Raw genomic sequence first — 24,575 nt, forward strand, 5'->3', positions numbered from 1 at the left:
ATTTCAATCAAAATAAAATAAAACTGTTAGCCTGCCTGTCCACTAGAGAGCATGTGTAAGAGAATGTGTAAAAGTAAGTTGCCTGACGTTTCGATCCTAGCAGGATCTTCTTCAGAGGCTAAATGACAAGTAATTATTTTAAATAGTGAATATGAGCAATTGAAAACGCAAGAAAAAAAGGCCGTATTTTTAAAATATTTTGTGTTGGTTACAAAGGTATTAAGGTTAATGCCAAAGAGAGATATCTATACATAAAATAAATTTTGTTAAAAATATACTATCATTATTCTATCTTTACAATATTTTCCTATAATTCTATATTATTTCCTACAAATCTACCCATTTTTAAACTTTTCAGATTTCTGTTAATGAGTTTATGCAGTACCTACAACGTCTTCACGCCCAACAGATGGTATGTCGAATCACAAGTGGCTCTGTTCTAACCCTCACTTTCATTTTTAGCCCCCCCCCTCCCTCTTCGTACACAAACCCACTCACTCGAAAAACAGAACCTGGCCAATTCACTCTACTGTAAGGCTGTCAATTTGCCAAAGTTGAACGGCTACCATTGCCCCTAAGCCATCCCCACCCTTCCGTCCTTCCCCCTCCCACAAGAACAATATTTAAAGGTTTCCTATTTACTGTTGTCGAATTGGGGAAAATATTACATGCAAAGTAGACTGTGCAAAAATTTGTGTATCTATTGTCAAGAGAAAATATTATTCAAGCTGAGGGTGTGACGTCACCTTGCAGTCAATCTAACAGTCAATGTAAGTCATGAATAGATAGAAAAGTGTGACTTCAGTGATTAAAACTACAAGATTCATTCAATTTATGAAAATGAAAGGTAATTAAGTCTAACGTATCTGTCGTATGAATAAAACATAAACATAGGCTATAAATATATATATATATATATAACTATGGATCATACCTTAGGTCGACAGTTACATTGACTTACACACTAAATTCAATCTAACCCTAACCCTTTTTTCTAACCCTAACCCTGAACCGACCCTAACCAAACCTTGTAAATGAACGTTTTAGAGGACGGAGAACATTATAAAGCTATCTGCGACAATAAAAAAGTTTCTTAAAATGGTAGTAAAAACAATAGGTAGTAAAAACAATGGTAGTAAAAACAAAAGGTACACTTTTTCACCATAAACTGTCGACCTAAGGTACATATAATGAGTATATATATATATATATATATATATATATATATATATATATATATATATATATATATATAATGACATTAGAACCAAGAGTCTCGTTTAAAATTTAAAAAATGTTTCTTTCGTTTGAACCAAGAAATATGATAATTTCATAAACAATGTTTTTTATTTTCATTTTCTTTTCTCTCAGTAACGATTTCTTTCTCTTTTAACATAGATAACAATCTCACAATACCTAGAAGAAATTCGTATCCTTAGAAATACAGAAAGGGTAAGATTTTGAATAATTTCATTATTTGACTGCAAAAAAAAAACGATCGAACATTAACAAGGATGTTTTTTTTAGGGAAATCTTTAAAGTAGATATTATAGATTAAGAGTTTCATGCTCTACCGACTGAGCTAGCCGGGCGATTGATTGATTGGTCAGTATGGGGCTCGAACCCATGACCGCCGCGTTATTAGCACGGTGCTCTACCGACTGAGCTAACCGACCACCTGAACAACACTAAGAAGAAATCACATATATTGCGAGGGCTTACGATTAGTTTTTCAAAAGGCAAAGAAAGGAACGATTATAAAAGGAATGAAAAGATCGCCCAACGTGGGGCTCGAACCCACGACCCTGAGATAAAAGTTTCATGCTTTACCGACTGAGCTAGCCGGGCGATTGATTGATTGGTCAGTATGGGGCTCGAACCCATGACCGCCGCGTTATTAGCACGGTGCTCTACCGACTGAGCTAACCGACCACCTGAACAACACTAAGAAGAAATCACATATATTACGAGGGCTTACAAATATTTTTTCAAAAGGCAAAGAAAAGAAAGATTATTAAAGGAATGAAAAGATCGCCCAACGTGGGGCTCGAACCCACGACCCTGAGATTAAGAGTCTCATGCTCTACCGACTGAGCTAGCCGGGCGATTGATTGATTGGTCAGTATGGGGCTCGAACCCATGACCGCCGCGTTATTAGCACGGTGCTCTACCGACTGAGCTAACCGACCACCTGAACAACACTAAGAAGAAATCACATATATTGCGAGGGCTTACAAATATTTTTTCAAAAGGCAAAGAAAAGAAGGATTATTAAAAGAATGAAAAGATCGCCCAACGTGGGGCTCGAACCCACGACCCTGAGATTAAGAGTCTCATGCTCTACCGACTGAGCTAGCCGGGCGATTGATTGATTGGTCAGTATGGGGCTCGAACCCATGACCGCCGCGTTATTAGCACGGTGCTCTACCGACTGAGCTAACCGACCACCTGAACAACACTAAGAAGAAATCACATATATTGCGAGGGCTTACAAATATTTTTTCAAAAGGCAAAGAGAAGAAGGATTATTAAAGGAATGAAAAGATCGCCCAACGTGGGGCTCGAACCCACGACCCTGAGATTAAGAGTCTCATGCTTTACCGACTGAGCTAGCCGGGCGATTGATTGATTGGTCAGTATGGGGCTCGAACCCATGACCGCCGCGTTATTAGCACGGTGCTCTACCGACTGAGCTAACCGACCACCTGAACAACACTAAGAAGAAATCACATATATTGCGAGGGTTTACGATATTTTTTCAAAAGACAAAGAAAAGAAGGATTATTAAAAGAATGAAAAGATCGCCCAACGTGGGGCTCGAACCCACGACCCTGAGATTACGAGTCTCATGCTCTACCGACTGAGCTAGCCGGGCGATTGATTGATTGGTCAGTATGGGGCTCGAACCCATGACCGCCGCGTTATTAGCACGGTGCTCTACCGACTGAGCTAACCGACCACCTGAACAACACTAAGAAGAAATCACATATATTGCGAGGGCTTACAAATATTTTTTTCAAAAGGCAAAGAAAAGAAGGATTATTAAAGGAATGAAAAGATCGCCCAACGTGGGGCTCGAACCCACGACCCTGAGATTAAGAGTCTCATGCTCTACCGACTGAGCTAGCCGGACGATTGATTGATTGGTCAGTATGGGGCTCGAAACCCATGACCGCCGCGTTATTAGCACGGTGCTCTACCGACTGAGCTAACCGACCACCTGAACAACAAGAAGAAGAAATCACATATATTGCGAGGGCTTACAAATATTTTTTCAAAAGGCAAAGAAAAGAAGGATTATTAAAGGAATGAAAAGATCGCCCAACGTGGGGCTCGAACCCACGACCCTGAGATTAAGAGTCTCATGCTCTACCGACTGAGCTAGCCGGGCGATTGATTGATTGGTCAGTATGGGGCTCGAACCCATGACCGCCGCGTTATTAGCACGGTGCTCTACCGACTGAGCTAACCGACCACCTGAACAACACTAAGAAGAAATCACATATATTGCGAGGGCTTACAAATATTTTTTCAAAAGGCAAAGAAAAGAAGGATTATTAAAGGAATGAAAAGATCGCCCAACGTGGGGCTCGAACCCACGACCCTGAGATTAAGAGTCTCATGCTCTACCGACTGAGCTAGCCGGGCGATTGATTGATTGGTCAGTATGGGGCTCGAACCCATGACCGCCGCGTTATTAGCACGGTACTCTACCGGCTGAGCTAACCGACCACCTAAACAACACTAAGAAGAAATCACATATATTGCGAGGGCTTACGAATATTTTTTTTCAAAGGGCAAAGAAAAGAAGGATTAATAAAAAGAATGAAAGATCGCCCAACGTGGGGCTCGAACCCACGACCCTGAGATTAAGAGTCTCATGCTCTACCGACTGAGCTAGCCGGGCGATTGATTGATTGGTCAGTATGGGGCTCGAACCCATGACCGCCGCGTTATTAGCACGGTGCTCTACCGACTGAGCTAACCGACCACCTGAACAACACTAAGAAGAAATCACATATATTGCGAGGGCTTACAAATATTTTTTCAAAAGGCAAAGAAAGGAAGGATTATTAAAAGAATGAAAAGATCGCCCAACGTGGGGCTCGAACCCACGACCCTGAGATTAAGAGTCTCATGCTCTACCGACTGAGCTAGCCGGGCGATTGATTGATTGGTCAGTATGGGGCTCGAACCCATGACCGCCGCGTTATTAGCACGGTGCTCTACCGACTGAGCTAACTGACCACCTGAACAACACTAAGAAGAAATCACATATATTGCGAGGGTTTACGATATTTTTTCAAAAGGCAAAGAAAGGAAGGATTATTAAAAGAATGAAAAGATCGCCCAACGTGGGGCTCGAACCCACGACCCTGAGATTAAGAGTCTCATGCTCTACCGACTGAGCTAGCCGGGCGAATGATTGATTGGTCAGTATGGGGCTCGAACCCATGACCGCCGCGTTATTAGCACGGTGCTCTACCGACTGAGCTAACTGACCACCTGAACAACACTAAGAAGAAATCACATATATTGCGAGGGCTTACAAATATTTTTTCAAAAGGCAAAGAAAAGAAGGATTATTAAAAGAATGAAAAGATCGCCCAACGTGGGGCTCGAACCCACGACCCTGAGATTAAGAGTCTCATGCTCTACCGACTGAGCTAGCCGGGCGATTGATTGATTGGTCAGTATGGGGCTCGAACCCATGACCGCCGCGTTATTAGCACGGTGCTCTACCGACTGAGCTAACCGACCACCTGAACAACACTAAGAAGAAATCACATATATTGCGAGGGCTTACAAATATTTTTTCAAAAGGCAAAGAAAAGAAGGATTATTAAAGGAATGAAAAGATCGCCCAACGTGGGGCTCGAACCCACGACCCTGAGATTAAGAGTCTCATGCTCTACCGACTGAGCTAGCCGGGCGATTGATTGATTGGTCAGTATGGGGCTCGAACCCATGACCGCCGCGTTATTAGCACGGTACTCTTACGGCTGAGCTAACCGACCACCTAAACAACACTAAGAAGAAATCACATATATTGCGAGGGCTTACGAATATTTTTTCAAAGGGCAAAGAAAAGAAGGATTAATAAAAAGAATGAAAGATCGCCCAACGTGGGGCTCGAACCCACGACCCTGAGATTAAGAGTCTCATGCTCTACCGACTGAGCTAGCCGGGCGATTGATTGATTGGTCAGTATGGGGCTCGAACCCATGACCGCCGCGTTATTAGCACGGTGCTCTACCGACTGAGCTAACCGACCACCTGAACAACACTAAGAAGAAATCACATATATTGCGAGGGCTTACGAATATTTTTTCAAAGGGCAAAGAAAAGAAGGATTATTAAAAGAATGAAAAGATCGCCCAACGTGGGGCTCGAACCCACGACCCTGAGATTAAGAGTCTCATGCTCTACCGACTGAGCTAGCCGGGCGATTGATTGATTGGTCAGTATGGGGCTCGAACCCATGACCGCCGCGTTATTAGCACGGTGCTCTACCGACTGAGCTAACCGACCACCTGAACAACACTAAGAAGAAATCACATATATTGCGAGGGCTTACAAATATTTTTTCAAAAGGCAAAGAAAAGAAGGATTATTAAAGGAATGAAAAGATCGCCCAACGTGGGGCTCGAACCCACGACCCTGAGATTAAGAGTCTCATGCTCTACCGACTGAGCTAGCCGGGCGATTGATTGATTGGTCAGTATGGGGCTCGAACCCATGACCGCCGCGTTATTAGCACGGTGCTCTACCGACTGAGCTAACCGACCACCTGAACAACACTAAGAAGAAATCACATATATTGCGAGGGCTTACGAATATTTTTTCAAAGGGCAAAGAAAAGAAGGATTAATAAAAAGAATGAAAGATCGCCCAACGTGGGGCTCGAACCCACGACCCTGAGATTAAGAGTCTCATGCTCTACCGACTGAGCTAGCCGGGCGATTGATTGATTGGTCAGTATGGGGCTCGAACCCATGACCGCCGCGTTATTAGCACGGTGCTCTACCGACTGAGCTAACCGACCACCTGAACAACACTAAGAAGAAATCACATATATTGCGAGGGCTTACAAATATTTTTTTCAAAAGGCAAAGAAAGGAAGGATTATTAAAAGAATGAAAAGATCGCCCAACGTGGGGCTCGAACCCACGACCCTGAGATTAAGAGTCTCATGCTCTACCGACTGAGCTAGCCGGGCGATTGATTGATTGGTCAGTATGGGGCTCGAACCCATGACCGCCGCGTTATTAGCACGGTGCTCTACCGACTGAGCTAACTGACCACCTGAACAACACTAAGAAGAAATCACATATATTGCGAGGGTTTACGATATTTTTTCAAAAGGCAAAGAAAGGAAGGATTATTAAAAGAATGAAAAGATCGCCCAACGTGGGGCTCGAACCCACGACCCTGAGATTAAGAGTCTCATGCTCTACCGACTGAGCTAGCCGGGCGAATGATTGATTGGTCAGTATGGGGCTCGAACCCATGACCGCCGCGTTATTAGCACGGTGCTCTACCGACTGAGCTAACTGACCACCTGAACAACACTAAGAAGAAATCACATATATTGCGAGGGCTTACAAATATTTTTGCAAAAGGCAAAGAAAAGAAGGATTATTAAAAGAATGAAAAGATCGCCCAACGTGGGGCTCGAACCCACGACCCTGAGATTAAGAGTCTCATGCTCTACCGACTGAGCTAGCCGGGCGATTGATTGATTGGTCAGTATGGGGCTCGAACCCATGACCGCCGCGTTATTAGCACGGTGCTCTACCGACTGAGCTAACCGACCACCTGAACAACACTAAGAAGAAATCACATATATTGCGAGGGCTTACAAATATTTTTTCAAAAGGCAAAGAAAAGAAGGAATATTAAAGGAATGAAAAGATCGCCCAACGTGGGGCTCGAACCCACGACCCTGAGATTAAGAGTCTCATGCTCTACCGACTGAGCTAGCCGGGCGATTGATTGATTGGTCAGTATGGGGCTCGAACCCATGACCGCCGCGTTATTAGCACGGTGCTCTACCGGCTGAGCTAACCGACCACCTAAACAACACTAAGAAGAAATCACATATATTGCGAGGGCTTACGAATATTTTTTCAAAGGGCAAAGAAAAGAAGGATTAATAAAAAGAATGAAAGATCGCCCAACGTGGGGCTCGAACCCACGACCCTGAGATTAAGAGTCTCATGCTCTACCGACTGAGCTAGCCGGGCGATTGATTGATTGGTCAGTATGGGGCTCGAACCCATGACCGCCGCGTTATTAGCACGGTGCTCTACCGACTGAGCTAACCGACCACCTGAACAACACTAAGAAGAAATCACATATATTGCGAGGGCTTACGAATATTTTTTCAAAGGGCAAAGAAAAGAAGGATTATTAAAAGAATGAAAAGATCGCCCAACGTGGGGCTCGAACCCACGACCCTGAGATTAAGAGTCTCATGCTCTACCGACTGAGCTAGCCGGGCGATTGATTGATTGGTCAGTATGGGGCTCGAACCCATGACCGCCGCGTTATTAGCACGGTGCTCTACCGACTGAGCTAACCGACCACCTGAACAACACTAAGAAGAAATCACATATATTGCGAGGGCTTACAAATATTTTTTCAAAAGGCAAAGAAAAGAAGGATTATTAAAGGAATGAAAAGATCGCCCAACGTGGGGCTCGAACCCACGACCCTGAGATTAAGAGTCTCATGCTCTACCGACTGAGCTAGCCGGGCGATTGATTGATTGGTCAGTATGGGGCTCGAACCCATGACCGCCGCGTTATTAGCACGGTGCTCTACCGACTGAGCTAACCGACCACCTGAACAACACTAAGAAGAAATCACATATATTGCGAGGGCTTACGAATATTTTTTCAAAGGGCAAAGAAAAGAAGGATTAATAAAAAGAATGAAAGATCGCCCAACGTGGGGCTCGAACCCACGACCCTGAGATTAAGAGTCTCATGCTCTACCGACTGAGCTAGCCGGGCGATTGATTGATTGGTCAGTATGGGGCTCGAACCCATGACCGCCGCGTTATTAGCACGGTGCTCTACCGACTGAGCTAACCGACCACCTGAACAACACTAAGAAGAAATCACATATATTGCGAGGGCTTACAAATATTTTTTTCAAAAGGCAAAGAAAAGAAGGATTATTAAAAGAATGAAAAGATCGCCCAACGTGGGGCTCGAACCCACGACCCTGAGATTAAGAGTCTCATGCTCTACCGACTGAGCTAGCCGGGCGATTGATTGATTGGTCAGTATGGGGCTCGAACCCATGACCGCCGCGTTATTAGCACGGTGCTCTACCGACTGAGCTAACTGACCACCTGAACAACACTAAGAAGAAATCACATATATTGCGAGGGTTTACGATATTTTTTCAAAAGGCAAAGAAAGGAAGGATTATTAAAAGAATGAAAAGATCGCCCAACGTGGGGCTCGAACCCACGACCCTGAGATTAAGAGTCTCATGCTCTACCGACTGAGCTAGCCGGGCGAATGATTGATTGGTCAGTATGGGGCTCGAACCCATGACCGCCGCGTTATTAGCACGGTGCTCTACCGACTGAGCTAACTGACCACCTGAACAACACTAAGAAGAAATCACATATATTGCGAGGGCTTACAAATATTTTTGCAAAAGGCAAAGAAAAGAAGGATTATTAAAAGAATGAAAAGATCGCCCAACGTGGGGCTCGAACCCACGACCCTGAGATTAAGAGTCTCATGCTCTACCGACTGAGCTAGCCGGGCGATTGATTGATTGGTCAGTATGGGGCTCGAACCCATGACCGCCGCGTTATTAGCACGGTGCTCTACCGACTGAGCTAACCGACCACCTGAACAACACTAAGAAGAAATCACATATATTGCGAGGGCTTACAAATATTTTTTCAAAAGGCAAAGAAAAGAAGGATTATTAAAGGAATGAAAAGATCGCCCAACGTGGGGCTCGAACCCACGACCCTGAGATTAAGAGTCTCATGCTCTACCGACTGAGCTAGCCGGGCGATTGATTGATTGGTCAGTATGGGGCTCGAACCCATGACCGCCGCGTTATTAGCACGGTACTCTACCGGCTGAGCTAACCGACCACCTAAACAACACTAAGAAGAAATCACATATATTGCGAGGGCTTACGAATATTTTTTCAAAGGGCAAAGAAAAGAAGGATTAATAAAAAGAATGAAAGATCGCCCAACGTGGGGCTCGAACCCACGACCCTGAGATTAAGAGTCTCATGCTCTACCGACTGAGCTAGCCGGGCGATTGATTGATTGGTCAGTATGGGGCTCGAACCCATGACCGCCGCGTTATTAGCACGGTGCTCTACCGACTGAGCTAACCGACCACCTGAACAACACTAAGAAGAAATCACATATATTGCGAGGGCTTACGAATATTTTTTCAAAGGGCAAAGAAAAGAAGGATTATTAAAAGAATGAAAAGATCGCCCAACGTGGGGCTCGAACCCACGACCCTGAGATTAAGAGTCTCATGCTCTACCGACTGAGCTAGCCGGGCGATTGATTGATTGGTCAGTATGGGGCTCGAACCCATGACCGCCGCGTTATTAGCACGGTGCTCTACCGACTGAGCTAACCGACCACCTGAACAACACTAAGAAGAAATCACATATATTGCGAGGGCTTACAAATATTTTTTCAAAAGGCAAAGAAAGGAAGGATTATTAAAAGAATGAAAAAATCGCCCAACGTGGGGCTCGAACCCACGACCCTGAGATTAAGAGTCTCATGCTCTACCGACTGAGCTAGCCGGGCGATTGATTGATTGGTCAGTATGGGGCTCGAACCCATGACCGCCGCGTTATTAGCACGGTGCTCTACCGACTGAGCTAACTGACCACCTGAACAACACTAAGAAGAAATCACATATATTGCGAGGGTTTACGATATTTTTTCAAAAGGCAAAGAAAGGAAGGATTATTAAAAGAATGAAAAGATCGCCCAACGTGGGGCTCGAACCCACGACCCTGAGATTAAGAGTCTCATGCTCTACCGACTGAGCTAGCCGGGCGATTGATTGATTGGTCAGTATGGGGCTCGAACCCATGACCGCCGCGTTATTAGCACGGTGCTCTACCGACTGAGCTAACCGACCACCTGAACAACACTAAGAAGAAATCACATATATTGCGAGAGCTTACAAATATTTTTTCAAAAGGCAAAGAAAAGAAGGATTATTAAAGGAATGAAAAGATCGCCCAACGTGGGGCTCGAGCCCACGACCCTGAGATTACGAGTCTCATGCTCTACCGACTGAGCTAGCCGGGCGATTGATTGATTGGTCAGTATGGGGCTCGAACCCATGACCGCCGCGTTATTAGCACGGTGCTCTACCGACTGAGCTAACCGACCACCTGAACAACACTAAGAAGAAATCACATATATTGCGAGGGCTTACAAATATTTTTTCAAAAGGCAAAGAAAAGAAGGATTATTAAAGGAATGAAAAGATCGCCCAACGTGGGGCTCGAACCCACGACCCTGAGATTAAGAGTCTCATGCTCTACCGACTGAGCTAGCCGGGCGATTGATTGATTGGTCAGTATGGGGCTCGAACCCATGACCGCCGCGTTATTAGCACGGTGCTCTACCGACTGAGCTAACCGACCACCTGAACAACACTAAGAAGAAATCACATATATTGCGAGGGCTTACAAATATTTTTTCAAAAGGCAAAGAAAAGAAGGATTATTAAAGGAATGAAAAGATCGCCCAACGTGGGGCTCGAACCCACGACCCTGAGATTAAGAGTCTCATGCTCTACCGACTGAGCTAGCCGGGCGATTGATTGATTGGTCAGTATGGGGCTCGAACCCATGACCGCCGCGTTATTAGCACGGTGCTCTACCGACTGAGCTAACCGACCACCTGAACAACACTAAGAAGAAATCACATATATTGCGAGGGCTTACAAATATTTTTTCAAAAGGCAAAGAAAGGAAGGATTATTAAAAGAATGAAAAGATCGCCCAACGTGGGGCTCGAACCCACGACCCTGAGATTAAGAGTCTCATGCTCTACCGACTGAGCTAGCCGGGCGATTGATTGATTGGTCAGTATGGGGCTCGAACCCATGACCGCCGCGTTATTAGCACGGTGCTCTACCGACTGAGCTAACTGACCACCTGAACAACACTAAGAAGAAATCACATATATTGCGAGGGTTTACGATATTTTTTCAAAAGGCAAAGAAAGGAAGGATTATTAAAAGAATGAAAAGATCGCCCAACGTGGGGCTCGAACCCACGACCCTGAGATTACGAGTCTCATGCTCTACCGACTGAGCTAGCCGGGCGATTGATTGATTGGTCAGTATGGGGCTCGAACCCATGACCGCCGCGTTATTAGCACGGTGCTCTACCGACTGAGCTAACCGACCACCTAAACAACACTAAGAAGAAATCACATATACTGCGAGGGCTTACAAATATTTTTTCAAAAGGCAAAGAAAAGAAGGATTATTAAAAGAATGAAAAGATCGCCCAACGTGGGGCTCGAACCCACGACCCTGAGATTAAGAGTCTCATGCTCTACCGACTGAGCTAGCCGGGCGATTGATTGATTGGTCAGTATGGGGCTCGAACCCATGACCGCCGCGTTATTAGCACGGTGCTTTACCGACTGAGCTAACCGACCACCTGAACAACACTAAGAAGAAATCACATATATTGCGAGGGTTTACGATATTTTTTCAAAAGACAAAGAAAAGAAGGATTATTAAAAGAATGAAAAGATCGCCCAACGTGGGGCTCGAACCCACGACCCTGAGATTAAGAGTCTCATGCTCTACCGACTGAGCTAGCCGGGCGATTGATTGATTGGTCAGTATGGGGCTCGAACCCATGACCGCCGCGTTATTAGCACGGTGCTCTACCGACTGAGCTAACCGACCACCTGAACAACAATACGAGGAATGCACACAAATCATTAGTGTTTACTTTCGTTTTAAAAAGTTTTAACATCTTTTCTAGATACTGAAAAGATCTCCCAACGTGGGGTTCGAACCCACGACCCTCCTACCGACTGAGCTTGCCGGGCTATTAAGATGACTCGGTATGGGGCTGGATCACATCAATGCCACCAAGGGAAAGCCACATATACCTTTGGTTTGCTTGCATATAATATTTAGTTGATTGATTGGTTTGTGATGAGGGACTGAAAAGCATTATACAGAAAATTATTGTTACTGATCTCTTTCGATTTCATTTTCAGATAGATGATGAAACATGCTTTCATATGATACTAAGCGCTGGTGATGCAATTCAGGTAAGTGAAATGCTGCTATATTTTGTATGATTGAATGTTAGATAGCAGGATCGTCTTCACAAATATACAATACAATCGATTGAACAATTGATATTTGATCTGTTTTTCATTATACCAGGATCACGCAGAATCGATCAGTTTCCTAGAAGATGTTCGTCAACTTGTCCGATTTCAAAAGGTATTCTTTTGTTTATCATCCTCAATGTATTTATATGGAGGGGGTGGGGTAGGGACGATATATATATATATATATATATATATATATATATATATATATATATATATATATATATATATATATATATATATATATATATATATATAATGTATTTATATGGAGGGGGTGGGGTAGGGACGATATATATATATATATATATATATATATATATATATATATATATATATATAAATATATATATATATATATATATATATATATATAAGGTTAGTGATACATTTTATATATTTTTCTTTTCAGTAATCAAGTATTTCAATTAATCAACCTACATGAATAGCTTGACACCACTTCCTAAAATCTACGAGCAATCGTCAACCCTTCTATGGTGTGAAATATGGTTGCTATACACTGTAATATTTACCCTTTCGTGGAGTTACACCTTGTGAACGTCTTATAAGTTGATCCAAGGAAACGTCTCTCATATATACAGGGACATGTCGCTCATAAATATATAAATATATGTATATATATATATATATATATATATATATATATATATATATATATATATATATATATATATATATATATATATATATATATATATATATATATATATTTATATATATATATATATACATATATACATATATATATATATAAAATATATAATATATATATATTTATATAAATATATATAACCATATGATGTATATATAATGTATATGTTTATATTCGCTCTTCTTTTCTTTACAGATAACGACGTCACAGTTGTTTCAGATATGTCGTCATCTGATAATTAAAGCACAGGTATTTCTGATCACTTTCCGTCAACAAAACGTTTGTTTTGAAAATAACGCCTCAATATATGTATATATATATATTTTTAAAGTCGACGATATGAGCTATATTTTCATTTTCCTCCTATTCTATAAACTCCTTAACTTATCTTTGTTTTCTATTCTTGATGTTTCCATCTCTTAGTTACCCGCTGATTACTACGTCGAAATCATCACTGGCATGAAAGAACGCAAAGAGGTGAGCCGTATTACTGCATGGAGCATACGTACCATGTGTGAAATACTATCTTAATTCTTTGATTTATCTTAAGAAGAAACATGCTAATATTTTACAATATTTAGTTAGCGTTTAAATATGATCAACAGTAACAGTGTAACTTTCAAGCCTATAAGTAATGTTAGTATAATTAAATTCAGAAATCGTTTGGCAATAAAAATTGTCAGCTGGTATACTGTATGGAACGCCTATTGGATCATCATAAAAACGGTTTCCAAGTGTCGTCATTTTACATTAGAGAATACGTTAGATGTTGGAGTGCTTCTATTTTTCATGATTAAGAGGAGACTTCTTCAACCCGCTATATATAATTAAATTTTCAGGAAGGATTGTCTGTGGTTATCAGTTACGATTTTCTTGTTAAGACTGAGCATGCGCTCTGGAGTTCATAAATCTATTCACCACCTGGCCAATCCTATATTTACTTTCATGTTTTAAAATTCTCTTACAGATCAGAAAAGACCAATTTGTCTCCGAAATCGACGCATTAAAACATCTGAAACTGGTAGGTTTAATGTCCCCCTATACTTGTCTTTGTGTGGACATGGAAACTTTTAGAAGGTATATTAGAGGGTAAGAAGTGAATGGGAGGGTGGAAGGGTTGGAGGATTTCCTAATTAACTTTGTAATTCAACCGGTGTAAAAGAACAGAAGAATTATGTCGCTATGAAAATTGTTGAATATAGATTCGACAAAAACATCTTGTTCGTCCCAAACAAGTTATTCTTTGACTTTACGAGCGTAAGTCCTTGTAGAAGGTCTCACTAGCTAAACACTATCTCTCATTTGGATAGCTGACACGTTGACCATCCAAGGCACCTTCAATTTCCGTCTCATGACCATGAAGACGTTCTTTTAACTATGCGATTCCGAAGTTTTCGTCTCTTTAATCATCAACAATCGATTTTCGTTCTGTTCTCTTGGAAGCCTCTGAAGTGGTTTAAAATTGCCTCAATTTTCCCAATGTTAACACCAAAAAAGCCAGATCTTGTTTGATACCATATCGAAAAAAAAATGTTATTTCCTTCTGCTTTGCGGCATTTTTTCATTAAGGAGAACAATTGGACGGGTTGATATAGATTCTATTATGACGTATGTCTGCACCTTTAAAACCAAGTGTCACTCTTTCATGTTAGAAAGTGGCATTGCGCCCTCTAATCAAGAGTTCTTACATCTCTATACCTGCATATCTCTACAGTCGTATATCACTATAGCGCCATCTGTTTAAATCTATAGCTGAATTTCTATTTTTCTTTATCTTTATATCGTTGTTTATCTTTACATATCACATTTACTTTACATACAGATCGGACAGTTAGCCTACATCAAACTGCGCCTGACACATTAAAGAGAGAATCAGATTTCAACGTTTCTCTCAGAAACCGCACGAACTAAAGAAGGATACATAGCGACTACAAAAGGCCTAACCAAGTCAAATATTTTTGTTATTAAATGACAATAATTGCTTCACATTTAGTGAAAAATATGGAGAAATTTCGCTGGACTCCCTACATACTGTACGTCAATAAATCGTGATGCCTTATTAGGCCCCTAACAAATTATTATAAAGTGACGGAGTTTATACCTAGTAGTTATGTCACGTAAAATGCGTCTTAAGTGCATGTAAAATAAAATTTTGTAAATATTGCTTCATATTTCACTATTATTAGCTACTAAGAATATAGTGCACAAAATTGCCACGTCATCTTGAATATGGCAATATATCATCCATTATGCTTTTTAAATATGATGGGAGGGTTTAGTGTGACGTCATTTATCTGCATCTATGCAATCTCTGCCACGTAAGAGAGTGAATGACGACGTTGTTGTGCTTTTGTAGAATCGACTGCTTCCAGATCGCTATACACACTTTAGTAAGTGAGAAAGTTTTTTACTTTATTATTTCAATTTCTATTGTTTGATTTAGTTCTGAATGACGAACTGTTGGCATAATTTTTCAACTGTAAACATTGTGATAATTTATCTAAAATGTTCACCTGTTTCTCATTTAAATTATGAGAATACAGTTTTATACGGCTTTAAGTAATTTGAAGAATACAATGCGATCGGTGGTTTCAATTTCAACTCGGCACATCATCATTTTGGGTTGTTGACCTTTTTGGCGTTCCTTAAACCCCCTTCGTTTTGTAGTATAGTCGAATCAATAGATTAACTTTTGGGAACTTTACGTCAATTTTATTCCCAGAAAGTCTGCAAAACTTGCAAATAATTTTGTTGTTATTTTCTACCTTTATATAGACAGGTTATTGTCTGATCAATTATATATATATAGCCTATATTCCTTTTATCTCTATAATATACACATTTCTTCTAAACTGACATTTTGAATTTAATATTTTTGATAGGCAGACTTACTGCAGCAAAAAAAAAAACATCTACAAATCAAGTCATTTCATTTGAATTCAAATGATGCGAAATTCTACTTCGCTGTCCAATGAATAATCTGTTATGCAAATGATGACATGCTCGCTTGTCATGTTTTTTTTCTTTAAGAACCATGACACCCTCGGAAACACTTACGGTTCCACTTGTAGCGAGCAAACGGCGCCTATTAATATTCTGTATACTCGGCCTCGTCTGCTACTGCCATACGCTCCGTTGCAATGTCGAGTGACTTGTTGTTCTGTTCTTGCTATCTGTTTTTAGTTTTGTTTTAGTTTCTTCATTAAACCGACCTTTTAATTGTAAATCATGTAGTTACATTAAGTACAGACCTTGGGAAGCTTGTTTAACAGAAATCTGAAACAAAACAACCTCCAATAAAAAGGAAACAAAGAAATTAGTTTTGGGTAAAGCATCCCTGCATTTATATTGTTCAGGTTTACTGCTTGTAATTTATTCCATCAAGCTTGCCGGAGACAAAAAGGTTTTAGAATTCTTTTGGAAATTTTGCTTTTTATTAATTTGGGATTAACATACGGTTATTTATCTGCTTTATTCATGATGACAAATAAAGAGAATTAATTTTATCCACATTTTGTATACATTGATTTTTGTTTTTCAGTTGTAATGACCCCTGAGAAGTCGTCGTAATTTATAAAAATTATTCTTTCGCCTTTTGGCACTTTCATCAAATTTCAGCTCAATACCAGCTCAAACCAGTTGTGAAATTTTTAATTTGGTCCCTCGTCCCCTGCATCTTTGAAATCCTGCGCAAGCCAATATCGGGTTGGGGGGGGGGGGGCGGGGCTTCAAATGTGGTAATATTTAGAACATTGTCATACATAATTCATTTATTTTTCACGGAACTGAAATTGTATATCAAACGTAGACTCGAAGAGCTGTCTTTGTGCTGTTAAAGGTTAAGAGCAACATGTCATACTGATTTAATAACTCCAGGAAAGTGACTGCAACAGAATTAATAAAAAAATATGCAACTAAAATCATTAAACAAGCCGTACAATTTACAATAATGATCACAATTTCGGTATGATGATGCACTTTTCACTTTAATATTGTCTTATTGGCTACTCAAAGAAAAAATAGGAGTTTTGAAAATTCCCCAACGTTGTGAAAGTTGCCCCATTGTCATTTTGTCAAAATTCTCCACTTTGACAAAGAGTATGAGATCACGTGACAAAGCTTGACAAATCATATAGCGACACAATTTCTGAATAGAAAGCGTCTATAGAGAGGGCGCACTATATACATTGTCTTCCTGTTTTCAGTTTTATCCATCCGCATGCTTACATCATAGGACTGTAAACCGTCAAAACTCTTATAGTACTTTGCAACAACTTACACCGGGGATAAAATACTCAGGGGGAGCTTCTTCACTGTCACACCGGATTGGCCTACCGGCATACGGACTCGGAACTCGCCTGTTCTGAGTTGCACCGTTGGCGTCACCAGGTTGTTTGCTTGTTTCGTCCGGGCTCCAAATGCACCCCATCTCCAGCCCCGCAAGTTGGATTCCTGAGCCAATAGAAATTCATTGTCCCATCCTTCCCTAGCTGGTCTACTCATATTATAAATCTGCATATCAATTTCCGCCCTCAAAAAAAAACCCACACACACACATTTTTCTGATAGAATGCTATAATTTGCTAGATAAAAAGAAAATGCAATTTTTGGACAAGTTTTCACAATTTATTCCAATGTGCATGAATTTATTTCAATAAAATGTAAATGATGACAAAACTCATAACAAAAAAATATTTGTTGCCCAGACTCTTCTATGGTAATTTAATTTAAAAATTATCGATCGAATATAAAAATACGACTGGAATTGTAATTTGAAAAGATTATACAATTTTAGATTCAGGATTCTCAAAAATAAGAAAAAAAAAAGCAAAAGGAAATATTTTTTCGAGGTTTCTTCGCCAATTATTTCTGAAATTTTACCAAACTTAACCTTACCGAGAACAGAATTACTCTAAATAATACTTTGACTAATCACAAGATCCGAAAGATTCCTCTTTGATTTATCAAGCATCAAATGAACGTTAAAAGCTAACCGATTCGTCAAAAGCTATTTATTTTTGTCTTTCTTATACATTTAAATGTCTAATGGCACCCTTATATTTGTCTAGAAACAATTTATTGAATTTGGGGCTGTAGGAAAGTACTTTTGAAGACTTCTAGCAATTTTTAGCATGCTAAAGTTGGGGAAAATGTTTGACAGCCTTTAAGTTGAGCTGTTCAGATTACATTTCTTTAAAGCCTTGGCGACATCAATTAAATATGGCAGAGTGCATTATCGATGAAGTAATATTAATTTTTATTATGTTAGAAATAAAAATATAACATCAATCGAGTAACCGTTATACCTATATTCGTGCACCAAACATATTGACATACAGACATATAGCCAAACATACAAACACGTCACCTTATGACACTTGTGTGAAATTAATCTAATCATATCGTGTGTTTCTTTCTTCACTTGATACAAATAACAGCCTTAGTTTACCACTAATGACTTGCTAGGACGGATACCTTTGTTAATGGCCATTATTCTGACGGAAGTGTGAAACTTCGGTGTTTCACATTATACAACAAGTCTACAGGATTTCTACAGCACCCTTCAGTTGAAGCAATATTACCTTGTCTTTATAAAAGTTCTGCAGAGTAACTACTGCAATAACACCATACCCATAGCCAGGGTGACCAGCCACCCTATCATATATGAGGGCGCTTCGTTCATATTCAAACTAGAGTTCCTTTATAGAGGACACTCATTCATTGTAACCATTGACAACCGATGATCTGTTAGATGGCGGTCTCGCTGTGAATGTTACTTTAGGAAATATTCTTCATAGTTTCCGGCTAGCCTGTCAAAGGGCCTATGACAGTATTCAGCGTTAGTTTGGACTGTTTATATATACTGTTTCAAGCAAATACGTGCTGCAGATACTTAGGGACTGCTGTTATTCATTACAACAGTAGATGGCTCTGCAAACGCAACGGAGGTCAAAGGTCGTTTATTCTCTTCGTTATGTAACACGTGCGAACTACATGGATCGTTTACAAAGCTTTTTCCTTCGAGTTCCCGGATCATTTCATCTCTCTGCGAAGAGAAGTATAAAAATGATATGCTATTACATCTAAGAAAACGGCTGGACTACTTAGTTTAAGACCATTATGCCTGTTCGTCAGATGTTACGCAATACTCAGTAGCAAAACAGTAACACTATCGTCAATTAACACGTTAACAATCCATTATAAGTTTGTCAAAATTACGTGATGACGAAATTCATCCAAATCAATTCTGCTGTACATATACAGTTAACATAAACCATACACTGGTTGAGTTATTAGAACTTATAAACAGAGCTAAGTACCATTGAAACGTGCATTGAGAGAGGAACCCAGACGTCATAATTAGTTTAGCCTTAAAGGAGCTTTCCAGACAAATAAATTACTTTTAATCTGAATATCTTGACAATATAGATACATTACAATACACTCAAATGATTCTCTCTTTTTACGCGATATGACATATCAAGATTAAAATTCTTCCTAAAATTACCATTTAATGGAAATAATTTACCTATAGCTCTAAAGGTTAAATGCATAACATTAATTATGGGTATATCTATAAATATCTTGTACCTTTTCTAGTCTTCCCAGCAATCCGTGAACTTTCTGGTTTAATTCTCTGATTCGTTTTTCGCTGTCTGTCTCATATCTAGCGTCTGATATCGTTGATAACAATGTACCCTTAGGTTCCACCATGTTTCTAGCTTTCAGCTGTTAAAATAAATGGAATATATTAAAATTAGTCAGAAAATGCGGCTTGGAGAGTGTATATATCACAGGTATGGGATATTTGGACCAGGCTAGTTTGCAGCTTTTTTTGTGTCATTGTTACACAAGCAAATCTAGCTGAAGTGATTTTAAAAACCTTGAGAATTCTAAATAGACTTTGGTACTAGACATTTGTATGTGTCTCTGCCGCCTCCCCTCCCCTCCCCTCCCCCACCCCTGTCATGTTTAGTTTACGTTATTCCATATAGCAAGGTAGCATACACGGGAAGTTACTGACTTAGCCACAAATTGAACTCAAAATGAATGTTCTACTAAACAACACGATTTCGTTGTATTGACGGATGTACTTGGAAAGGACCTTTAGTACAAAGTGTGTTAGCTCAGTGGTGAGTGTGGTGTTAGCGGTGGTAGTGGTGTTAGAAGTGTTACCGGAGTGTTAGCTCAGTGGTTAACGCCGAGTTCGAGTCACTCCAAGATTAATGTATATCGTCCAGTTACAGAGCTGTTGACAATTGACAATTCATAATCATGAACGTTAAATAAGAATCTAAAAGACTGACTTCGGTCAGCTTGACAAGCCAATGAGGCCTCTTCGCGAGTTCCTGCTTGCAGGAGGATCTAAAATACATACATGCATGCATACATACAAAAGAAATGTCAAATCATTCATAGTTATTTATCTGCGTATTATAGTTATGTATGCAAAGTATTTACCTTTGGAACGAAGACTAGACATAACGTTAAAGTAGTAGCAAAGAAGATGAACATGGATAGGAGAGCATAATTTGCATCTACGTCATCGAGGACAAGGGTCACCGGAACTCCAATAAAACAAAGAACCACGACGGTATAGACGCTCATACCTTCAGAAAATTAAAGAAAAATAAATTAATTAATTAATTGAATAAAATATTATGCAAAATTAGTTCGCAAGCTATAAATTGTTAGTGATGGGTCAAATTTAAAATATACGAAAATGTGGTTTGCGTTTATTGCAAACAGGTTATGTATGTTATATATGACCAACGGTTTAGAAAAAAAGGAAAGAATATGGTATTTTCTTAGTTATAGTCAATGTCACCACCATGGTATTTTGACACTCTTATCACAAGAAACTTTAAGAAATAGAAGTCATTTTACATTTTAAGATAAATAATACGTTAGTCAAAGAATAAATGACTTGTGGTGTATCGGTGTGGTTTTTTGTTGGGTTTATGTAAAACCGTTTAAGAAAAGAAGAAACGACAAAAAATGTATTCTTTTGCTTTAGTATATATGATAAAATTGAGGAATAGAGACCCTAGGACACGACCAGCCCCCCCCCCACCCCTCCTCGGTGAACGGGGTGCGGGCAATATCCCTAATTAATTTTACAGCAATGATGTTCACATGATAGTGGTACTGCCATATGCGACAATTTCAACACCACTGAACACCTACTACCACGACCCCATCTTATAAAATGTTTCAGGATCCCTGCGGTATAAGGTTTACAAATATAGGAAAAGAGGGAAAAAAAACACTTTCTCACCAATATATTTAGAATCGTTTAAAGCTGGAACAGTCACGTGACGAGTTTCCCACGCTAGAAAAGCACCAAAGATGAGAAGCAACCCATCGAGCACCAACAAGACTCCGTAGAAATAGACTTGCGACTCTGAGACGCACTTGATGACAACCAATCGATGCATCCCTCCACGTCCTCTGAACGTCTGCATGCAATAAGGAAACTTGACGTCATAACAATTTAGCATATATGAATAAACATTCTTTTACCTATAGTAATATTTCCGTTAGAATTTTGAGAGAAGTCTCCCAAGAATCTTATTACGAAAACCAATATTTGACAATTGCAACATCCTAAAGTGGACCTCATCCTCAGTTTGTTTTGTACATCAGAGTATAGTGACATGATCAAAATGTGTTTACGTATTCAAGTTTCTTCTCAGCTGACTCTTGTTAGAAACGATACATATCTGATGCATATTCATAAGTTCCATGTAATTTATCCTTACCTTAAATGAGATAACTTCTTCCACCGTCTCCAGAGGAGATACAAGTTCCCATATAACGAACAGTATGATATTTGCCACCACGAGTACCGCTATCATAGCATAGAGGCGGTGATCACGTATCGACTAGAAACAAAAATGCGCATCATGAATATTCATAATATGCAAACAAAGTTTAGTTTTAAAGTGTGGATAGCATTTACCATACATTAACAAACACTTGTTGTTATACATTAACAAGTAGGGCTATCATAGCATAGAGGCGGTGATCACGTATCGACTAGAAACAAAAATGCGCATCATGAATATTCATAATATGCAAACAAAGTTTAGTTTTAAAGTGTGGATAGCATTTACCATACATTAACAAACACTTGTTGTTATACATTAACAAGTAGGGCTATCATAGCAAAGAGGCGGTGATCACGTATCGACTAGAAACAAAAATGCGCATCATGAATATTCATAATATGCAAACAAAGTTTAGATTTAAAGTGTGGATAGCATTTACCATACATTAACAAACACTTGTTGTTATACATTAACAAGTAGGGCTATCATAGCATAGAGGCGGTGATCACGTATCGACTAGAAACAAAAATGCGCATCATGAATATTCATAAATGCAAACAAATTTGGTTTTAATGTGTAGGTAGCATTTACCATACATGAACAACCACTTGTTGTGATATATATTAATGTATATAGTTCGTTAAGTGTCAGTGATTGTTACAAAGATTTGGGAAATTCTTCAACAGACCTTCTCAATCACACATGCGAAACAGTACGTTTAAACGAAAAACTACCTTACTTTTATGGTATAGCTAATAAGAACTTCAAACTATTAATTTTTTTTATAAAGTGTTATCCTAGCTACTTCAGACTCGAGGCACGTGGAATTGACTTGTGTCCTTTTAGTGTACATTGGTCTTTTATCTTCGTATCTTATTTCCAAGTTACTATATGTAGCCTAAACCTACCTTTCAGGCACAAAAGTACTTTGGATATGTTGTACACCTTTTAAAACATGTTACAGTATTGCTTTATTTCTATACCTGGCACTTCTAATTTTGAGAAACGTACCATTAAACGTATATGTGGCTCATCAATAAGAGTGACTGGACTTCTTAGTCTAACACAGCCCATTACTCATTAGGTCTGTTCCTCGCGGCAACACCAAATTCAATGGGAAAACACAAGAAACTTTACGGTCTCAAATAACATGTTTTCATCTCATTAAAGATTCGCCAATGACAACTAGGTCTTAAGTCACACCCAAGAGCATTCTGTTGTTCATATGAAGTTAGCAGAACATGATTTAATTGAGTTATAAATCATAAAGCAATGAGATTTTAGATTTAGTCCTGTACTGAGCTAGGACCCAATGTCATCACCAACTGAGCTTTAAACGTTAAAGGAGTATTCCATATGTCGAACATAAATTAAAGCTTTGACAACCGAAATGGCCATTGAAGTATTACTAGCACTTAAAGTTTACTTCTATTGTTTCAATTGTAAGATGAAATATCAAGACATAAATGCAGGCTGCCTAAAGTCGACTTTTAATTTAAACCTTTACGAGAATTGGAATTAGAATGACATAGTAGAGTCATAAATACTCAACTGTTCTATGCATGGTCTTGTTAGTGAATATTCTGTGAACTCTCCAAGTCTTCATAAACATAGCTCCAAATGCGACGGAAAATGAGGTTGTAAGGCACCAAAGATGTAGCTGAAACAGAAAGATATTTCTTATAGATTGATAAAAAAAAAGAGTGAATAAATCAGAATGATGATATCTGTCAGTATGAGGTACTTTTTAAGAAAAAGTCGCCCAGGAAAGAACCTGGGCACGAAAACCAAACTACTGAACGACTGATCCGCTTCTAACCCCAGTCCCCTTGCATCGGGACTGTGACTGTGTGATCATCGTCAGGTGTGCATCACCATTCCCGAAAAGAACAGTATGAGGTTCTAACCGCGCATGCGTAAAGTGAAAGAGAAATCCTCAATTGAAACTTTAACGAGAGACTTCTCTTCTATCTAATTTAACCATCTAGTGAAAGAAGAAATAGTTTAACTCATTTTTCCTTTAAAGTGGATTAAATGATCCTTTGCTATTTCGGGAATATTCCAGTATTCTAGATTACTCGATGAATGGTAATTTATTCATATCTAACACGCTTTCACGTTCAAGACAGGAACACCAAAAACTGTCACATATTGAACCGTTACTAAATGGAATGAACCATTATTCCTCGGGGGAATAGTCGATTTTTTTTGGACAAATTTTTTCCTCATTTTTATTTGATTATTATTACCTTACACATAAGGGCGATTGTATGCTCTGGTACCAAGGATGCGTCAATACCAAAGAAAACCATTGAAATGTAAGCCAAGATCCCTCCAACGAGAATCAAATTATTCAGATTAGGACTGGACATTTTGATATATCTGTCAAGAAATAAAAAAAAATTAAAAAAACATGAGCAGAATCACGTGACTGAATAATTTAAATATCGATTCAAAATCCACAAATTATTTCTCACTTATAGAACTATTTCTTTTTTTTTCCTTCAATTTTATAACTTGAAAAGTTAAGAGGATATAAATTGGGATATAACGGTTATTTAATTTATGCAAATTAGGATCTAGAAAATGTCGTGACATTTCGGTATTTTTTAGAGAAGAAGGGAATAACTTAGCAGAAAGAGGTTACTGGTGATTCAAAGTACATAACTTTTACATA

The 24,575-nt window shown here is 39.4% G+C and overlaps 2 protein-coding genes and 80 non-coding genes across 82 annotated transcripts in view; 1 reads left to right on the forward strand and 81 right to left on the reverse strand.

The window, feature by feature from the left end:
* Positions 1-16,573, forward strand: part of LOC139984856 (uncharacterized) — a 32,647-nt gene extending 16,074 nt beyond the window's left edge. The window contains exons 11-18 of the mRNA XM_071998956.1: positions 359-412; positions 1,399-1,452; positions 12,275-12,328; positions 12,447-12,506; positions 13,263-13,316; positions 13,491-13,544; positions 14,035-14,088; positions 14,890-16,573. Coding sequence (XP_071855057.1) covers positions 359-412; positions 1,399-1,452; positions 12,275-12,328; positions 12,447-12,506; positions 13,263-13,316; positions 13,491-13,544; positions 14,035-14,088; positions 14,890-14,931 — 426 coding nt within the window. The 3' untranslated portion in view covers positions 14,932-16,573. The remainder of the gene's footprint in view (positions 1-358; positions 413-1,398; positions 1,453-12,274; positions 12,329-12,446; positions 12,507-13,262; positions 13,317-13,490; positions 13,545-14,034; positions 14,089-14,889) is intronic.
* On the reverse strand, positions 1,604-1,676 carry Trnai-aau (transfer RNA isoleucine (anticodon AAU)). The gene has a single exon. It is a non-coding gene; the product is annotated as a tRNA-Ile (tRNA).
* Positions 1,860-1,932, reverse strand: Trnai-aau (transfer RNA isoleucine (anticodon AAU)). Its single transcript has one exon. It is a non-coding gene; the product is annotated as a tRNA-Ile (tRNA).
* Positions 2,033-2,105, reverse strand: Trnak-cuu (transfer RNA lysine (anticodon CUU)). The gene has a single exon. It is a non-coding gene; the product is annotated as a tRNA-Lys (tRNA).
* Trnai-aau (transfer RNA isoleucine (anticodon AAU)) lies at positions 2,117-2,189 on the reverse strand. Its single transcript has one exon. It is a non-coding gene; the product is annotated as a tRNA-Ile (tRNA).
* Trnak-cuu (transfer RNA lysine (anticodon CUU)) lies at positions 2,290-2,362 on the reverse strand. Its single transcript has one exon. It is a non-coding gene; the product is annotated as a tRNA-Lys (tRNA).
* Trnai-aau (transfer RNA isoleucine (anticodon AAU)) lies at positions 2,374-2,446 on the reverse strand. The gene has a single exon. It is a non-coding gene; the product is annotated as a tRNA-Ile (tRNA).
* Positions 2,547-2,619, reverse strand: Trnak-cuu (transfer RNA lysine (anticodon CUU)). Its single transcript has one exon. It is a non-coding gene; the product is annotated as a tRNA-Lys (tRNA).
* Positions 2,631-2,703, reverse strand: Trnai-aau (transfer RNA isoleucine (anticodon AAU)). Its single transcript has one exon. It is a non-coding gene; the product is annotated as a tRNA-Ile (tRNA).
* Trnat-cgu (transfer RNA threonine (anticodon CGU)) lies at positions 2,803-2,875 on the reverse strand. The gene has a single exon. It is a non-coding gene; the product is annotated as a tRNA-Thr (tRNA).
* Trnai-aau (transfer RNA isoleucine (anticodon AAU)) lies at positions 2,887-2,959 on the reverse strand. Its single transcript has one exon. It is a non-coding gene; the product is annotated as a tRNA-Ile (tRNA).
* Positions 3,061-3,133, reverse strand: Trnak-cuu (transfer RNA lysine (anticodon CUU)). The gene has a single exon. It is a non-coding gene; the product is annotated as a tRNA-Lys (tRNA).
* On the reverse strand, positions 3,145-3,218 carry Trnai-aau (transfer RNA isoleucine (anticodon AAU)). The gene has a single exon. It is a non-coding gene; the product is annotated as a tRNA-Ile (tRNA).
* On the reverse strand, positions 3,319-3,391 carry Trnak-cuu (transfer RNA lysine (anticodon CUU)). The gene has a single exon. It is a non-coding gene; the product is annotated as a tRNA-Lys (tRNA).
* Trnai-aau (transfer RNA isoleucine (anticodon AAU)) lies at positions 3,403-3,475 on the reverse strand. The gene has a single exon. It is a non-coding gene; the product is annotated as a tRNA-Ile (tRNA).
* Positions 3,576-3,648, reverse strand: Trnak-cuu (transfer RNA lysine (anticodon CUU)). Its single transcript has one exon. It is a non-coding gene; the product is annotated as a tRNA-Lys (tRNA).
* Trnai-aau (transfer RNA isoleucine (anticodon AAU)) lies at positions 3,660-3,732 on the reverse strand. Its single transcript has one exon. It is a non-coding gene; the product is annotated as a tRNA-Ile (tRNA).
* On the reverse strand, positions 3,835-3,907 carry Trnak-cuu (transfer RNA lysine (anticodon CUU)). Its single transcript has one exon. It is a non-coding gene; the product is annotated as a tRNA-Lys (tRNA).
* On the reverse strand, positions 3,919-3,991 carry Trnai-aau (transfer RNA isoleucine (anticodon AAU)). Its single transcript has one exon. It is a non-coding gene; the product is annotated as a tRNA-Ile (tRNA).
* On the reverse strand, positions 4,092-4,164 carry Trnak-cuu (transfer RNA lysine (anticodon CUU)). Its single transcript has one exon. It is a non-coding gene; the product is annotated as a tRNA-Lys (tRNA).
* On the reverse strand, positions 4,176-4,248 carry Trnai-aau (transfer RNA isoleucine (anticodon AAU)). The gene has a single exon. It is a non-coding gene; the product is annotated as a tRNA-Ile (tRNA).
* Trnak-cuu (transfer RNA lysine (anticodon CUU)) lies at positions 4,348-4,420 on the reverse strand. The gene has a single exon. It is a non-coding gene; the product is annotated as a tRNA-Lys (tRNA).
* On the reverse strand, positions 4,432-4,504 carry Trnai-aau (transfer RNA isoleucine (anticodon AAU)). Its single transcript has one exon. It is a non-coding gene; the product is annotated as a tRNA-Ile (tRNA).
* Trnak-cuu (transfer RNA lysine (anticodon CUU)) lies at positions 4,605-4,677 on the reverse strand. Its single transcript has one exon. It is a non-coding gene; the product is annotated as a tRNA-Lys (tRNA).
* Positions 4,689-4,761, reverse strand: Trnai-aau (transfer RNA isoleucine (anticodon AAU)). The gene has a single exon. It is a non-coding gene; the product is annotated as a tRNA-Ile (tRNA).
* Trnak-cuu (transfer RNA lysine (anticodon CUU)) lies at positions 4,862-4,934 on the reverse strand. Its single transcript has one exon. It is a non-coding gene; the product is annotated as a tRNA-Lys (tRNA).
* Positions 4,946-5,018, reverse strand: Trnai-aau (transfer RNA isoleucine (anticodon AAU)). The gene has a single exon. It is a non-coding gene; the product is annotated as a tRNA-Ile (tRNA).
* Trnak-cuu (transfer RNA lysine (anticodon CUU)) lies at positions 5,119-5,191 on the reverse strand. The gene has a single exon. It is a non-coding gene; the product is annotated as a tRNA-Lys (tRNA).
* Trnai-aau (transfer RNA isoleucine (anticodon AAU)) lies at positions 5,203-5,275 on the reverse strand. Its single transcript has one exon. It is a non-coding gene; the product is annotated as a tRNA-Ile (tRNA).
* Trnak-cuu (transfer RNA lysine (anticodon CUU)) lies at positions 5,376-5,448 on the reverse strand. Its single transcript has one exon. It is a non-coding gene; the product is annotated as a tRNA-Lys (tRNA).
* On the reverse strand, positions 5,460-5,532 carry Trnai-aau (transfer RNA isoleucine (anticodon AAU)). The gene has a single exon. It is a non-coding gene; the product is annotated as a tRNA-Ile (tRNA).
* Positions 5,633-5,705, reverse strand: Trnak-cuu (transfer RNA lysine (anticodon CUU)). Its single transcript has one exon. It is a non-coding gene; the product is annotated as a tRNA-Lys (tRNA).
* Positions 5,717-5,789, reverse strand: Trnai-aau (transfer RNA isoleucine (anticodon AAU)). Its single transcript has one exon. It is a non-coding gene; the product is annotated as a tRNA-Ile (tRNA).
* On the reverse strand, positions 5,890-5,962 carry Trnak-cuu (transfer RNA lysine (anticodon CUU)). Its single transcript has one exon. It is a non-coding gene; the product is annotated as a tRNA-Lys (tRNA).
* On the reverse strand, positions 5,974-6,046 carry Trnai-aau (transfer RNA isoleucine (anticodon AAU)). Its single transcript has one exon. It is a non-coding gene; the product is annotated as a tRNA-Ile (tRNA).
* Positions 6,148-6,220, reverse strand: Trnak-cuu (transfer RNA lysine (anticodon CUU)). Its single transcript has one exon. It is a non-coding gene; the product is annotated as a tRNA-Lys (tRNA).
* Positions 6,232-6,304, reverse strand: Trnai-aau (transfer RNA isoleucine (anticodon AAU)). Its single transcript has one exon. It is a non-coding gene; the product is annotated as a tRNA-Ile (tRNA).
* On the reverse strand, positions 6,404-6,476 carry Trnak-cuu (transfer RNA lysine (anticodon CUU)). The gene has a single exon. It is a non-coding gene; the product is annotated as a tRNA-Lys (tRNA).
* Trnai-aau (transfer RNA isoleucine (anticodon AAU)) lies at positions 6,488-6,560 on the reverse strand. Its single transcript has one exon. It is a non-coding gene; the product is annotated as a tRNA-Ile (tRNA).
* Trnak-cuu (transfer RNA lysine (anticodon CUU)) lies at positions 6,661-6,733 on the reverse strand. The gene has a single exon. It is a non-coding gene; the product is annotated as a tRNA-Lys (tRNA).
* On the reverse strand, positions 6,745-6,817 carry Trnai-aau (transfer RNA isoleucine (anticodon AAU)). The gene has a single exon. It is a non-coding gene; the product is annotated as a tRNA-Ile (tRNA).
* On the reverse strand, positions 6,918-6,990 carry Trnak-cuu (transfer RNA lysine (anticodon CUU)). The gene has a single exon. It is a non-coding gene; the product is annotated as a tRNA-Lys (tRNA).
* On the reverse strand, positions 7,002-7,074 carry Trnai-aau (transfer RNA isoleucine (anticodon AAU)). Its single transcript has one exon. It is a non-coding gene; the product is annotated as a tRNA-Ile (tRNA).
* Positions 7,175-7,247, reverse strand: Trnak-cuu (transfer RNA lysine (anticodon CUU)). Its single transcript has one exon. It is a non-coding gene; the product is annotated as a tRNA-Lys (tRNA).
* Trnai-aau (transfer RNA isoleucine (anticodon AAU)) lies at positions 7,259-7,331 on the reverse strand. Its single transcript has one exon. It is a non-coding gene; the product is annotated as a tRNA-Ile (tRNA).
* Trnak-cuu (transfer RNA lysine (anticodon CUU)) lies at positions 7,432-7,504 on the reverse strand. The gene has a single exon. It is a non-coding gene; the product is annotated as a tRNA-Lys (tRNA).
* Positions 7,516-7,588, reverse strand: Trnai-aau (transfer RNA isoleucine (anticodon AAU)). Its single transcript has one exon. It is a non-coding gene; the product is annotated as a tRNA-Ile (tRNA).
* Positions 7,689-7,761, reverse strand: Trnak-cuu (transfer RNA lysine (anticodon CUU)). Its single transcript has one exon. It is a non-coding gene; the product is annotated as a tRNA-Lys (tRNA).
* Trnai-aau (transfer RNA isoleucine (anticodon AAU)) lies at positions 7,773-7,845 on the reverse strand. The gene has a single exon. It is a non-coding gene; the product is annotated as a tRNA-Ile (tRNA).
* Trnak-cuu (transfer RNA lysine (anticodon CUU)) lies at positions 7,946-8,018 on the reverse strand. The gene has a single exon. It is a non-coding gene; the product is annotated as a tRNA-Lys (tRNA).
* Trnai-aau (transfer RNA isoleucine (anticodon AAU)) lies at positions 8,030-8,102 on the reverse strand. The gene has a single exon. It is a non-coding gene; the product is annotated as a tRNA-Ile (tRNA).
* Trnak-cuu (transfer RNA lysine (anticodon CUU)) lies at positions 8,204-8,276 on the reverse strand. Its single transcript has one exon. It is a non-coding gene; the product is annotated as a tRNA-Lys (tRNA).
* Trnai-aau (transfer RNA isoleucine (anticodon AAU)) lies at positions 8,288-8,360 on the reverse strand. Its single transcript has one exon. It is a non-coding gene; the product is annotated as a tRNA-Ile (tRNA).
* Trnak-cuu (transfer RNA lysine (anticodon CUU)) lies at positions 8,460-8,532 on the reverse strand. The gene has a single exon. It is a non-coding gene; the product is annotated as a tRNA-Lys (tRNA).
* On the reverse strand, positions 8,544-8,616 carry Trnai-aau (transfer RNA isoleucine (anticodon AAU)). The gene has a single exon. It is a non-coding gene; the product is annotated as a tRNA-Ile (tRNA).
* Positions 8,717-8,789, reverse strand: Trnak-cuu (transfer RNA lysine (anticodon CUU)). Its single transcript has one exon. It is a non-coding gene; the product is annotated as a tRNA-Lys (tRNA).
* Positions 8,801-8,873, reverse strand: Trnai-aau (transfer RNA isoleucine (anticodon AAU)). Its single transcript has one exon. It is a non-coding gene; the product is annotated as a tRNA-Ile (tRNA).
* Trnak-cuu (transfer RNA lysine (anticodon CUU)) lies at positions 8,974-9,046 on the reverse strand. The gene has a single exon. It is a non-coding gene; the product is annotated as a tRNA-Lys (tRNA).
* On the reverse strand, positions 9,058-9,130 carry Trnai-aau (transfer RNA isoleucine (anticodon AAU)). Its single transcript has one exon. It is a non-coding gene; the product is annotated as a tRNA-Ile (tRNA).
* Positions 9,231-9,303, reverse strand: Trnak-cuu (transfer RNA lysine (anticodon CUU)). Its single transcript has one exon. It is a non-coding gene; the product is annotated as a tRNA-Lys (tRNA).
* Positions 9,315-9,387, reverse strand: Trnai-aau (transfer RNA isoleucine (anticodon AAU)). Its single transcript has one exon. It is a non-coding gene; the product is annotated as a tRNA-Ile (tRNA).
* Trnak-cuu (transfer RNA lysine (anticodon CUU)) lies at positions 9,488-9,560 on the reverse strand. The gene has a single exon. It is a non-coding gene; the product is annotated as a tRNA-Lys (tRNA).
* Positions 9,572-9,644, reverse strand: Trnai-aau (transfer RNA isoleucine (anticodon AAU)). The gene has a single exon. It is a non-coding gene; the product is annotated as a tRNA-Ile (tRNA).
* On the reverse strand, positions 9,745-9,817 carry Trnak-cuu (transfer RNA lysine (anticodon CUU)). Its single transcript has one exon. It is a non-coding gene; the product is annotated as a tRNA-Lys (tRNA).
* Trnai-aau (transfer RNA isoleucine (anticodon AAU)) lies at positions 9,829-9,901 on the reverse strand. The gene has a single exon. It is a non-coding gene; the product is annotated as a tRNA-Ile (tRNA).
* Positions 10,001-10,073, reverse strand: Trnak-cuu (transfer RNA lysine (anticodon CUU)). Its single transcript has one exon. It is a non-coding gene; the product is annotated as a tRNA-Lys (tRNA).
* Positions 10,085-10,157, reverse strand: Trnai-aau (transfer RNA isoleucine (anticodon AAU)). Its single transcript has one exon. It is a non-coding gene; the product is annotated as a tRNA-Ile (tRNA).
* Trnat-cgu (transfer RNA threonine (anticodon CGU)) lies at positions 10,258-10,330 on the reverse strand. Its single transcript has one exon. It is a non-coding gene; the product is annotated as a tRNA-Thr (tRNA).
* Positions 10,342-10,414, reverse strand: Trnai-aau (transfer RNA isoleucine (anticodon AAU)). Its single transcript has one exon. It is a non-coding gene; the product is annotated as a tRNA-Ile (tRNA).
* On the reverse strand, positions 10,515-10,587 carry Trnak-cuu (transfer RNA lysine (anticodon CUU)). Its single transcript has one exon. It is a non-coding gene; the product is annotated as a tRNA-Lys (tRNA).
* On the reverse strand, positions 10,599-10,671 carry Trnai-aau (transfer RNA isoleucine (anticodon AAU)). Its single transcript has one exon. It is a non-coding gene; the product is annotated as a tRNA-Ile (tRNA).
* Positions 10,772-10,844, reverse strand: Trnak-cuu (transfer RNA lysine (anticodon CUU)). The gene has a single exon. It is a non-coding gene; the product is annotated as a tRNA-Lys (tRNA).
* Positions 10,856-10,928, reverse strand: Trnai-aau (transfer RNA isoleucine (anticodon AAU)). The gene has a single exon. It is a non-coding gene; the product is annotated as a tRNA-Ile (tRNA).
* Trnak-cuu (transfer RNA lysine (anticodon CUU)) lies at positions 11,029-11,101 on the reverse strand. The gene has a single exon. It is a non-coding gene; the product is annotated as a tRNA-Lys (tRNA).
* Positions 11,113-11,185, reverse strand: Trnai-aau (transfer RNA isoleucine (anticodon AAU)). The gene has a single exon. It is a non-coding gene; the product is annotated as a tRNA-Ile (tRNA).
* Positions 11,285-11,357, reverse strand: Trnat-cgu (transfer RNA threonine (anticodon CGU)). The gene has a single exon. It is a non-coding gene; the product is annotated as a tRNA-Thr (tRNA).
* On the reverse strand, positions 11,369-11,441 carry Trnai-aau (transfer RNA isoleucine (anticodon AAU)). Its single transcript has one exon. It is a non-coding gene; the product is annotated as a tRNA-Ile (tRNA).
* Positions 11,542-11,614, reverse strand: Trnak-cuu (transfer RNA lysine (anticodon CUU)). Its single transcript has one exon. It is a non-coding gene; the product is annotated as a tRNA-Lys (tRNA).
* On the reverse strand, positions 11,626-11,698 carry Trnai-aau (transfer RNA isoleucine (anticodon AAU)). Its single transcript has one exon. It is a non-coding gene; the product is annotated as a tRNA-Ile (tRNA).
* Positions 11,798-11,870, reverse strand: Trnak-cuu (transfer RNA lysine (anticodon CUU)). Its single transcript has one exon. It is a non-coding gene; the product is annotated as a tRNA-Lys (tRNA).
* Positions 11,882-11,954, reverse strand: Trnai-aau (transfer RNA isoleucine (anticodon AAU)). The gene has a single exon. It is a non-coding gene; the product is annotated as a tRNA-Ile (tRNA).
* Positions 16,574-17,679: 1,106 nt separating the features above from the next.
* The window catches only part of LOC139954890 (gamma-aminobutyric acid type B receptor subunit 1-like), a 42,269-nt gene continuing 35,373 nt past the window's right edge, over positions 17,680-24,575 (reverse strand). Inside the window, exons 12-18 of the mRNA XM_071954867.1 lie at positions 24,148-24,280; positions 23,451-23,558; positions 21,830-21,952; positions 21,346-21,526; positions 20,529-20,677; positions 19,659-19,796; positions 17,680-19,113 (exon numbers count right to left, since the gene is read on the reverse strand). Of these exons, the coding sequence (XP_071810968.1) occupies positions 18,961-19,113; positions 19,659-19,796; positions 20,529-20,677; positions 21,346-21,526; positions 21,830-21,952; positions 23,451-23,558; positions 24,148-24,280 (985 nt within the window). The 3' untranslated portion in view covers positions 17,680-18,960. The remainder of the gene's footprint in view (positions 19,114-19,658; positions 19,797-20,528; positions 20,678-21,345; positions 21,527-21,829; positions 21,953-23,450; positions 23,559-24,147; positions 24,281-24,575) is intronic.

This window comes from Apostichopus japonicus, chromosome 17 (assembly GCF_037975245.1).
Source record: "Apostichopus japonicus isolate 1M-3 chromosome 17, ASM3797524v1, whole genome shotgun sequence".
NCBI classification, from domain to species: domain Eukaryota; kingdom Metazoa; phylum Echinodermata; class Holothuroidea; order Aspidochirotida; family Stichopodidae; genus Apostichopus; species Apostichopus japonicus.